Source organism: Carcharodon carcharias, chromosome 22 (genome assembly GCF_017639515.1).
Source record: "Carcharodon carcharias isolate sCarCar2 chromosome 22, sCarCar2.pri, whole genome shotgun sequence".
Lineage (NCBI taxonomy): Eukaryota > Metazoa > Chordata > Chondrichthyes > Lamniformes > Lamnidae > Carcharodon > Carcharodon carcharias.
The window spans coordinates 18,521,118-18,533,845 of NC_054488.1; the positions used below are offsets into that span (position 1 = coordinate 18,521,118).

The window sequence follows — 12,728 nt, forward strand, 5'->3', positions numbered from 1 at the left end:
ATGGATCAAGGAAAATTAGATTTACACTTAAATAAAAGGCTGAGTTTTTAAAAATCTAGTGGTCAAGCGAAAATACACACTGTACAAAATGAGACTTATGTACAACAGCAGAAGCTAGAATGTAAAAAAAAATCAGTTCAGGTAAACATAGCAGAGGAGAACAAAGAAGCGAGCTCACAAAAGACTGATGAATGGATGCAAGAAAACAGTGGGAACCAGCAGTCAGCAGCATGGCAGCAGGTCTGATAGTAAGACTGCTTATATTCATGAATTATGTTTAGTTTGAAAACTCAAAGCAAAAGTGCTCAGCAAACACTTTTGTTTGCCAACCATATGATGTAGACTTAATCACTTCATAGAAACACCAAATCACTTACACAAGACATCCCTGCAATGAAATGAACACGTTTTGGTCAAAGAAATTCTCAGGGTGAAGGTGTTTAAATTTTTGTCTGTAGGTGAAACATTGTATGAGATCACAAAATCGTAATTGTGGTTTGATGTTCCAACACAGAATTGGTAAAAATGCAGCTTCAAACCCACAAATCTTAAAACAATGAGTTTTCCTGCAATGTCATTGATAGGCACGCAACAAAAGCCAGAATTCTCCAGAGGAGGGCAAGCACCACACAAAGGAGAGGGGGAGGAAAAAAAGAAAATCACAAAATGGCTGGTGGTAACTAAAAACATTTTTGACAGAGGTCCAGAGCAGGTCAAGTCCCCAGTCAAAAGGGTGAATCACACATGCTAAGTGAAGTGAGGAAAAAATTACTTTAAATCTTTTCAAAGATAAATGTAGCTGTTATCTAAACTACAACATTACCATTGGGGGCAAAGTTAAAGCAGTCCGAGGTAGCTTAATTTTCTTTTAAATCAATTGCTCTCTCAATAATTCAACTGGCGTCAGACTCTGTGTACGCTCTCTGCTGGGGCAGACAAAATGGGAATAAGGTAATCCCCTTGGAGTACAGCCACATTGGCGTCAAAAGTATCTGATTTTCAGATTTATTTTACAATTTAAAAGGAAAACATAGTTTTGCCTAAAAAGCAGGTCAAAATCGTCAGGCTATTTCAGTGCATTCTTCAGAAAGACTAATCTGCTCAATTACAAAGTTGCTCAATACAAGCGTATGTTTGCTTAAAAAAAACACAGCAGCAAATCCAGGAAGCAGCTAAGCGACACGAGGCAACTGAAGACCTGCCACAACAAGCTGTTAGGCTATAAATGCAGTAGTTATTGCTATTGATGGTTTGAAGCTCTGCGTTCAGCAATGGTCCTTGCTGGGCTGTTGTGATGACTTGCAATAAAATAAGATAAAAATTATATATCTGCAACAGTTACACAATCTTTAGTTGGGTTCTTTTGTCTCTCTGCATGTTTTATGTTCTGGTGCCTTTACATGAATAAGTAAAATTTTGTCAGATCCATTTCTTCAGTTTACCTTTAATCCAGCATTTGGTACAAAAACTTTCAGGGACCAAAATGATTACATAATTGCAACTGAAAACATTGCTGATCCTTCTTGAAAAGATAACATGACCCAAATCTTTAAAATGCTAGAAGGAACAGTTAATATAGATGTAAGGTAGGTTATTTAACTTGGACATGCATATAAAATTAACAAGCCTCGAGCAAGATTCAAGATTAGGAAGAATTATTTTTCCCTTCCCAAAGTAATGGATAGTGGATTGAACCAGCAGCTAAAACACAAAATACTCTTGGTTAGCACTTTTGGGGAATAAAAACAGTTGACTGATTATCTAGTTAGAAGTGGGATTGAGGTTTAGAAGGCAGCAACCAAATCTTACAATGCACACTAGCTCCTGGGCTGTTGGAGTGACGGAAGAGAACTGGCCAAGGATTAAATAATGAAGGATGGAAGTTGAGACAGATACTTTGAAGTACTTCCTTTGGTTGGGAGAAACAAGAATCCAAGGTGTGTTTTTTTACAGGACATTCAGCAGATTGAAGAGACCCCATGACTGAGGATAGTACATGTGGTGTGTGCAACAGCTTCTATATACGCTTCTTTGGATACCTCCATGCTGAGTCACAAGTGCTCAGTCATCCATCCTGATGACTCACCAAGTTAGCACCAAGCCATATAGATTAAGAAAGAAACTTTATCTTAGATTAAGATCCAGGGTCATTCCTTTGTCTGTGCTGTCTTAACTGATCTCAGATTCGATAGTGGTAGTAGACACACCACAGTTCAGACTTCAAGAGACAGGGTTTTTGGGGGGGGGAAGAAAAAAATAGCAGCGGCTTCTATTCATTGCTATCCAGTTCCTGACTAGAAGAGGTGTGTAGCTCTTGGGTGAAGATAGGATCAGGCATTAAGCCCTACAAATTTCAATAGCCAGCTGATACTCACTGACAAAGCTCACATAGGCAGAATTAGCACCATTTGGAATACTTGGAACTGCAATTACCCATAGAGCCCCACCTCAGCAAGGAGTCACTACTTTCAGGTCAAGCAGAGGTCACAGGGAGAAAACTGGTAGGAAAAAGGAGGGGCTAAAATGTTTCCTCTGCAACTCCAGGGATAGGCTAGGCTGTGTTCACTTTGATATCACTCAACCGGTTTTACTTTTCATTTTAAATTATAGCTACCTGCTACATGAGAATTGTTAGCCACATATCTTAAATAGAAGTAAAACTAAAACTTGCATACATATTGTGCTTTTAACATAGAAAAAAAAGTTCAGGACACTTCACAAAGGCTAAAGGGAAATAAAATCTATAAAGTTGATACTTTAATATATTTAATTGAAATAGAAAGTGAAACTAATGTGGCAAACTGTCAGGGTTTGTGGAGGCCATCTTGCCAAAAAAAAACAGAACCCATGACCAAGATAGCTTTAATGATGCATGTGCTACCGACAGCGTATTCATGTTAAATTTTGCGATTAAAAATTGCTAATTACAATGCACTTAAATGGAGAAGAACCAAGCATACTTTATTTCTCAACAAGTGGAATACAACTGAGTATTCTCTCTGGACACTGTGTATATTGAGTTAATAAGGCATTGGAACAAAAATTGTAAAAATCACCATTGTAAACTCGCAAACATCTTAAAGGAGACTCAACTTATAAAATGAAAAAGCTTAACTCTGCAGCTAAAGGTTTCGGAGCAGCTGAAAAGCAAACAATGAAACTGAAAAGATCAAAAAGGGGGAGCAGAGAATAATAGTATAAAATCAGAGACCAAATCAAGAAGTGGAAACGATAAACTATAGAATGTGTGACACATCACATACTGGAACAAATCTTCAACTTTGTGGGAGCATTCCCACCTCAGAGTCAGAAGGTACAGGCTTCTAACCTCAGATAGTATCTGCCAGCTTCTGACTCTGAATTCTGGTTTAAAGGTATTCTGGTATCCAATGGGATACTCGTGTCCAACGGGATGAGTGCCCCTTGCACCCCCACCACTGTTTCAGATGTGTAAGTCCATATAGAACTCCTACACATTAGCACTAACCACTCAATGGGCTGGGTACACCCCGAGTATTCACACGGTGGACTATTAGACTGTCGATTAGCCTGACAATCCTCCCACTAAATCACATTATTCTCCAAAGGAAGATTATGAAGATACAAAAACAACCACATACTAAAATATCAAGAGCATATAATTGATACAACACAGGGAATATCAAACGGCAGATAAGAGAAACAGGTTTTTGGGAAGCATGTTAAAGCTGCAGGCACAAAATACATTTAGTTACTGCTCCATTAGGGTAACCAGTCAGAAACCTGAAGCCCTCTTCGTATGTGGGTCACAGAACAAATCAAATTCTTTGTTACCTATACGAAATTCAAGTTCTCAGAATGATAAATAGGAAATTCTAACAATCCAAATGAAAGGGTAAGTGAGAGTCACATGATTTCTTTCATTAACTAATAAAAATGCAAGTATTAAAAATGTATCTAACTTGACCTCTGGACTGCTGAAAATGCACTTCAGTAATTCCATATTGGAGATAAATGTTATCTGGTGGCTATGTTTAATTATAATGACACAAAAGTGAATACAGTCAAACCTCATTACAACAACCTTATGGGACTATTAAAGTCTATCAGTGACTTTCTATCAGGTTTTGTGCTCCTGTACCAATTATAATCAAATTTCCACTTGAACCAAGAACAACTATTCCAACAAAACCTTAAAAAAAACTTTTAACAACATGGTTCCACTTCATTAAATAAACCAGAAGTTACATTGTACAATGTGATGCATATTAAGCTTTGTCCTAAAATGCAATGTCGATATCCACCTCCTTGGCAATAATACTGTCTTTAATGAGCTTTCAAATTTACATATTTCTGGAGTCCCAAACACCATTGACTTCAGGCTTCACAAAATAAATGCATCCATTTTAAGTTGATATTTAAAGCTTCTAACACAGTCAGCAACGGTAGATTGCAACAGGAATACACAAATTAGACAATATTAGATGTGCCACCAAGTAATGGGCAGCAGCGCGGAAATAAGAATCAGCCAGCCTACTCTTGTGTATTTCCTTGCAGCAAGATGGCTGCAATCAGCTGGGCATGGAGTGCAAAGCAGGAGAAATTATTGAAGGAAACAAGTGGAAGAGGACTGGGTTATGCAGTGGGTCAGCAAGGGTTTGGACATTCCGAATCAGGAACAAAAAGAAATGGAGTGTGAAACAAACTTACAAAGCCGGTCCTGTACAAGTTGCAGCCAGGGGTTAGGCTGTAAGGAACTGGGAACTGCAGTTGCAATCTTTTTGCATTTGCTTCATTAGAAAGCAAAAAAAGATTTCAAATAGGAAGCTTCCCTGCCCCAAACTGAAACCACAGTTTCCCTAAATTTCTCATTTAAGTACCAACTACAGTGTTTTTCAACATGGGTTAGCCAATCTTGGGTGTACAAGTGAAACTTGGATTTTATCCACAAGAAAATGCTCATCTCCCTTTGCCTTTCTTAAGCTTTCTTACTGGAGTTGCAAACTACACAATGTAGTTTACTGGACCTCTGCAACACACCTCCTTCAAACTTCTGATACAACACAATTAAGAAACAGTCTATGAAAGTTTCCAAGATCTAGAATCTGCAAATACCTTAACCAAAACTAACTTTAATAATTGCTTTTAGTTCTATCTGCTCTGTTGAAATGATTTACAACAGTGGAAATAAAAGATAGTTGCCACAATTTTCCACTCGTTGCACATTTCTGAATATTCCGAAATTGTAATGAATGACCATAGAACATTAGGCTAAAGATGCTGCCTGCCATTCATTCACTCTCACTAAAGGTCAGAAGCTCAGGATTTAAAAAAGTTTATATGTTCAGGAATGAAAAGCTGGTTAACACCTATACAATATGCTACATTTCTTCATCTCACTTACCGTCTCCCGTGCGATATTGATAGCCTCCAGCAAACCATACAGCTTTCCTCTTACAAGAAATACACCAGCACACCACGTCACACAGTCCTCATGCATCCAGTATTCGTTAGTGTCCATTGGGACTAATGGAGGCTGGTACCACTCTTCCAAAGACAGCTCACTCTTAGGCTTCTTACTATCGGAACATTTTGCGGCCTCTTCAACACTGTCCAAACCTCTGCGTTTCTGGCCACGGGTTGTTGCCCCTTCCCTTGTTCTAGACTCCTGACTTTGTCCTGGAGTTTTATTTACTGCATTCCTAATAGAATTACAACTAGGGCTGGAGACATCTGTGCCAGCTGGCTCAGTCTTGGTATCTTTTGACCGGGCAGTTTGGTTGCTCAAAGGTGTATATCCTCCAGGATAGAAAGGTCCAAAAAGATCACCTTGCTCCATAGCATTTGCAGACTGGCCACAAAGACAACAGACAAGAAAGCTTTTGTGAGAGGCCTCATTAATTGTAGGACCCAATGTCAAGCAAGATGATTTTGGAACTGCACCATGCGACTGCTGCTGGGAATGTTTCTTTTGTTTAAGATTGTTACTATCCTCCTCGGCATAGTTTACTACTGTGCACATTGAATAACCCTTTGTCTCTACCCTAATGTAAGGTGAAAAACTATCATATCTATCACGTCGGTCCTCAGCCTTAAGAGTCAATGCTCTTAGTTTTATCTCAGGCTCGTCAGGTGCAAAGAACGATGAGGGTTGCCCCCGCCTTGTCTGTCGCTTTTTACCTGCCGGTTTGCGTATTCTCTTCCTTGCTGTGCCCCTTGTCCTCTGCTGTGAAGATTGTTGCCGGGACGATATGCAGTTCTTTGGCTGCGTGGCATTCCTACTGCTTGCCAGCTGCTTGCTTCTGCTCCTGTTTAAACATTTGAGGTCAGGTTTACCAAAGTCTTGCTTACTGCCCGAAGTATGCCCCTTTCGGGAAATCTCTGTCAACTGTTTTGAAGATGAAGCAGCACTGCAGAAAGACGTGGCAGGGGAAATAGGAGTGCTCAGTTTTGTAGTATGTTCCTGGCAAGAGCCTGGAATTGAGGTAGATTTATTTTTGTTGAGTTTCTCCACAGCTATTGTGCCTGCTTCTCCATGGTTAGCCTCATTTTGTTCTTGCATTTTACATTCCAAAGACATTTTTTGTGAGGAATCTCTGATGCAGGGGGAGCGTCCAGCACCACTCTTGGACTTCTGTTCGGCAGCAGAGTTGAATGATTTGCTTCTTGGTGGTTGAAACCTCGTAGGAGTCCGTGCATCCCTGCTTCTTCTTAATCTCTCACTGAGGCTGCTAGATGTTCTTGACTTGGGCTGAGTTACAATATTTTGCACAATCTGCTCCAGCTTCATCCCTCTTTGCCTTGGCGGAAGAATCTTCCTTTCAAAATGTTTGGGCTCAGCACTACCATCATGCTGGAGAGGTTGATCTGTAAGTTTCTTCTGATTCACATGTTGTTGACTTGCCATCCTCCATTTCTTATTATCCTGAGCTTGTACCTGATCCTGGTGCACATCAGCTTTTGTAACCAAACAGCTAACATTCTCCTCGTCAGAGATGTAGACTACATCACTGTCCTCAGACTTAGCTACCAAGGCTTGCTTCCTCCTGTTAGGAACTTGTGGCCCTGCCTGAACCGATAGGACTTCGCACACGTCATCGCTGCTGGGGCTCTGGCCACCTTTTCCTTCAGAGTTCTCATCAGGGTCTCCCTCCTCTCCATGATCAATGGTTTTGCCAGACTTGGCTAAAGACAGACTCATAGAAATGCTGCATGACATCGATGCAACATTATTTTTCTTCAGGTCTATTACATATCCTCGAATGTCACACTTCCCCTCCGTTTCAAGAACATTTAGTTTGTGCAATTCAAGCGAGCAAGGCTTTATCCTGGGATGGTTATTTTCTGAAGCTGATGGTCTCTGCAAGGAAGGAAACATTTGTTCACCGAATGAAGCTGAATTTCTGCTGTTCTCACACACATTGTTAACTATCTGCATCGATTCAGGGATCTCCTTCAAATGCACCGATTCATGAATCTCCTTCAAATTCAATTTGGCTGCAGAGAGGGCACTATTTGCATCACTAATAGAAATTTGGTTTTGAGCTTCCATACAGCTATCATCATTACTCAGGAGCTGTTCAGTTACTTTAAAATTTGGTGTCAGATCTCCAGTGCACAGAGAAGTCATACTATCTGGTGAGTTGCAATTGATTTGTACTGTGTTGTTATTTTGGGTGCTTTCAGCATCCTTCTCTGAACAATGCACTTTTCCGTTCTTTAGGTCAGATGTTAAAGCCACTTCTCGGTCACATGACCACGCTCCAGTTTTCATACTTTGTTGTGATAAGATTTCAGGTTTTTGCATATGTTGAAGGACTGTAATGTTACTTGCTGCAAACCTAGCTTTATCTGAATTTTGCAGCACATTACATGCACTGGGTGCTTCTTTGTAATTTGATGTCATGTTGGTCCCAACACTATCCGTGTATGCTCTTTGGCAATCATCTGGCCACGTTAAATTTTGTGATGGTTGTATGGAATTTGAAGTGATTCTACTTCTGTCAAAAACCAGTGAAACATTATGCTCCCCTTCAGCTAAATCTTTTGGACATATTTTATCAAATGTGTTTTCACTCGGGCTTTCTTCAGATTCAGTTGGCACTGCGACTTCTGAATATTCGATGACATTTTCTATCTTTATTGTCATTGTTGCCTGGTCTTTGCAGCTTCCATTCAAGTCACTGAGAGGCTGAAGCTCTCCCTCTGCATACTGGTTACTCAAGCTTTTAACACCAGTGAATACACCAGTGTCATTTTGTGTTTCACAGTGGTCCACACTGCCCGGCAAGTTTCCGTTTTCACACTGTTCCTCATTGTTTGGCCTGTTCTCTGGCGTTGAAGACCCAGTCAGCTCTATGACAAGCATTTCGGAGTCTTGTTCAGTTTCAGCAGGACTTACAGTATCAAGCCATTCATTTTCCTGATGTATTTCTTCAGAAAACTGGCACACAGAGTCATGCGTTTCCAAATCAGATGAAACACTGGACTGTTCATACAAGGTTTCTTCCACAGTGTCTAATGTCTGTTCGAGCGGACTACCACATGATTCAGGTTCATGGTCTGCAGAAGCAGCTAAGTCCAGTGCCTTGAGTCTGTGCTGGTTCATAAGGCTACAGTCAATTCCATTTTCAAGTCCTCTTCTAATGGATTCCAGATCACCAGACTGTGCCAACATAGAGGTCTCAAATGATGAGTCGACGAATTCGGTAGGTATGGATGAATCTAATGAGGCTGGCACCATCTGCTGTGACTGTACACAAACAGATGGAATAAAGAGCGATGCCAATGGCTGCTCATGCAAGGAATGCTGTAATATCCGTTGGGAAGAGAACAGGTGGGGCCGATTGACATAAGAGACAGTTACTGTGGTACTTGAGATAGCATCATCCAAATGTACCTTGTCAGTCTGAGGTACAGTAGACCCAGTGTTGGTCTCCAAGTCATCAGTTGTGTTTTTGGTACACAAATTGTATTGTGTATCCATGGTCCCACTATGCAATAGTTCTAAAGGGTCGTTTGCCTGCAGCCCTTCTCTCTGATTTCTTGAGCAATCAACGGAATAATCCACAGGGATGCTGAAATTAATTAAGTCATCCTTTCTGTTTTGTAAGCCATCAGCCTGGTCCTGTCCTGACTCCATTACAGGACTTTCTCTGCTTCAATCTGCTGCTTGAAGAAAAAAAACAAGCATATAACTATTTAATATCAGTATTTAGTATCAGTGAATAATAAATAAACATTACCTTTACATGTAAAGTTAGAAAATCTATTTCACAAAAGTTATGTAGTCTCTACATCAATAGATGTATCTACAGAAGAACTTGAAAAGCTATATCGATTAGAATATCTTAGGACATGTCAAACGACTTTAAAGAACTTTGCATACAATTATTTTAAGATTCAGTTATTAAATTGATAAATTAGGCAGCTACCTAGCGTGCAGCCGGACCCCACAAACAGTCACATGCCAAAAGACAAGCTCATCTGTTTTTCATGTTGTTGCTGGAGAGAATTGTTGGCCAAGACCCTGGGAGAATCTCCTGCTGCTTTGAAAAGTGTCATGATATTGTTTAACATTCACCTGGATTTTGAAAAAGAACAGCCTGCAAAGGACTGGAGCAACTTTGACAATGCAGCACTCCCTGAGTACTGGCTTCCTTAACATACTCAATATAGCAGGGCTTAAACAAAATATTTTGTTTGAAAGCAACCGAGTCAACTTATGTCTTTCCCTGAAAGAAAGCAACTTATCTGTGGCTTTGACACCAAATGGAATATATTGTGGTGAGGCTAGTTTCTTTAGAATGGGAAATGATTTTTAAAGTGAGGTTGATCCAGATGGGCTGACTTCATTCAGTATATCTCAATACCATTATTAACTAGATATACATTCCATTTACATGCAACTGCACTTTTTATTCCTTTCTCACATTTCATCCTGATTTTCTTCTATTACCACTCCTTTCTTCCAAAACAGAAACGTATCCTTGAGGTATGATTTCATAGGCATTATTTAAATATTAATATCACTTCATATTTTTAGTCTTTAAACACAAATGGGAAACTAATTTCCAGCAAATACCAATTTGCTGACTGTTGGTTTCCTTTTCTCAAGCCTCATCATAAAACTGTCCTTGCAGGAACAATCATTTGCATACTAAGAGTGTCCATAACATACAACAAAATGGATCATGTAAAAAGTCTATGGAGCTAGGTTCCAGCAGACTTATAAAAATACAACTTTGAGGTATCAAAACAAAAAAAATTTAAATGTTTTTTAAAAAAACTGTCATATGGAAGTTGTAAATTGATTTAAGCAACAAATATTGTGCAAGATTATTGCAAAAATTGATCTATTTGCTATTCAGCTTCTAAATATAATTTATTAAGAATTATACATAAAAACCACCTGCTTACATTCATTTTGGAAGATTCCAGTTACATGCATGCACTTTTCAGAAATATGAACTCAATGTAAAATTCCCTCCCCCAACTGCAGTTGCCCAGTTAATAACCTTTACACTAACAACAGAGGATGGAAGCTAATATTAATGTGTTACACACCACATTGTTCCCCACCAACACTAAAACCCCAACAACAGACAAAAGACAGAACATCAAAAGACAGTGATTTGCACAGTTAAGACTCAAAAGTTTAGCAGCCAATTTCTGGAATATATATATAAAGATTACCAATATTTAAATAGTAGGATTGTGAACCAAGAACACACCGCTAAGACGTTATCCTTTGTCCTTAGGAGGAGCTTCATCAAGACACAAAGACCGTCGCTTCAGTTAGTGCTGCATGCACAGTCTCATTCATTTCTACTAATTACCATAGCACACTGAAGAGCCGCATCCTAAGTGGATGGAACAAGGCAGCACACGTGATCTCACAGCAGACATGAAGTACATGTGCGGCACAGAGCAGGAAATGAAACTGCATCTCTAGATAAGGGGGTGGGTGGGGTTGACATTTTAACCCAATTTATGTATCACCTTGATCAATAGAGTTTTTTTGAAAAAAAACTTTAATACAATAGGGTGGGGACTAAAATATAATTTTAATACTTGTAATAAAGCTGCCAAATGCTAATTTTTGGATGAGGTAATCAAAATAATAGCATTCAATTCCTCAGACATAACTAATTTATTATGCCATATTTGTTAATGAAGCTAAAATTCCTAATCTACTTCATACCATAGTACATTGTGAAAATAGTGAATCAGCAATTTAGTTATAAGCTGAGGGCCTGAATCGTTTTGGCTTTGGCTCCTTTTTAAATATATAGATATCCCATTGTAGCAGACGGAACTTTTCATTAACACTGTACATGGGTGGTACTCTACTGAAACTGATGGTATTGACAGTTACGGTATTAAAAGAATCAAAGCCTAACTTAAAAATGTTAATGTCAAAAAAAAGGGCCATTGCAGCTTTGAAATCAGATGCAGTTCGAAGAGAACACAGAACAAGCCTTGGGGGGGGGGGGGGGGGGGGGGGGGTTGGGAGTTGGCATTAAATGTGGGATTATGACAAACATGCACAAGTCACCACAGTAACTCATACTGTCCGCAATATTGTCTAAAAGCAGGGGCCAGGACCTGGAACAAGAAGAGTTTGTGATTGAACAGAAGTACATTTAGTTGGAGCTCGGTTTGGGCAAGACGCGTTTTAAACTCTTGGGCACAAACAGCAGGAGATCTTAAATCAAAACATTACCTTCCACAAAGCTCATCGATGAAGGCTGGAGGATAAGACTTTATTGAACAATAACCTAGCGGCCTAGGACTGAGGTGGATCACTGCGGGCAGCGCTCCGTCTGCCTGGCCGAGCGGCTTTTAAATAAACACCGCGCTAAGCGGCGGGTCCACATGGGGGTCTGATCCAAACAAAGGGAAGCGCCGCCCGTCACCGCCACCCGCTTCCCTCACCGCAAAAAACAGCGTTACCCTCTCTCTCGCTATAAACAACAAAGAATACCCCCCCTCCCCCCTCCCCCAACAGAAGCCTGCGACCGGGCCCAGGAATCAATCCCCTCCCCTCACTCGCCGGCACAGGCTCGCTGACTCACTCACTCCAGCCCCAGGCTGTGCAGGCCGCCAACTAGGCCTCGCGGTGTTTGGAAACAAAGGACGGGAAGTGCGGAGCGGGGAGGCAGGGCTCGGCTCAGCCTCCGCTTCCTCCCCCCGCCCCCCTCACTGTGGCCCAGGGAGTTTCTCTGTCTCTCACCTGAAGCCACCCTTGTGTCTAGTGCTGTGGAGCCGGGCCGGGCGATGCGGCTGTCACTCAGGGGGCGGTCGCCATAGCAGCGCCGTGCGGCTGTCACTCAGGGTTGGCGGTCGCCATGGCAGCGCCGTGCGACTGTCACTCAGGCGGCCGTCGCCATGGCAGCGCCGTGCGGCTGTCACTCAGGCGGCCGTCGCCACGGCAGCGCCGTGCGGTTGTCACTCAGGCGGCCGTCGCCATGGCAGCGCTTTGCGGCTGTCACTCAGGCGGCCGTCGCCACAGCAGCGCCTTGCGGCTGTCACTCAGGCAGCCGTCACCATGGCAGCCAGAGGCTCTGCCTATTGAAATTGGTAGTGCTCCCTGGTCCCTGAGTTGCGTGCAGAATTTCGCACTTATAAATCCTCTGCCCCTTTTTCTTACTTATCAAATTGTTCATTGTTGTGCATTATATCAAACCGAATAAACCAAAGGCTTGTGGCAAACTAGACTTCTGAGCCTAATTTCAGTCAGACTCCAC

At 41.2% G+C, this 12,728-nt stretch overlaps 1 protein-coding gene across 4 annotated transcripts in view; it reads right to left on the reverse strand.

The window, feature by feature from the left end:
• Positions 1 to 12,238, reverse strand: part of LOC121293710 — a 62,292-nt gene extending 50,054 nt beyond the window's left edge. The window contains exons 1-2 of one of the 4 annotated variants that reach the window (XM_041216904.1): positions 12,215 to 12,238; positions 5,384 to 9,147 (exon numbers count right to left, since the gene is read on the reverse strand). In XM_041216904.1, the coding sequence (XP_041072838.1) occupies positions 5,384 to 9,121 (3,738 nt within the window). In that variant the 5' untranslated portion in view covers positions 9,122 to 9,147; positions 12,215 to 12,238. Of the gene's footprint in view, positions 1 to 5,383; positions 9,148 to 9,413; positions 9,525 to 10,712; positions 10,848 to 11,704; positions 11,934 to 12,214 lie in introns of those variants that run through there. The other 3 variants (XM_041216901.1, XM_041216903.1, XM_041216902.1) reach the window with 3 other exon arrangements.
• Between the last annotated feature and the right edge of the window lie 490 nt (positions 12,239 to 12,728).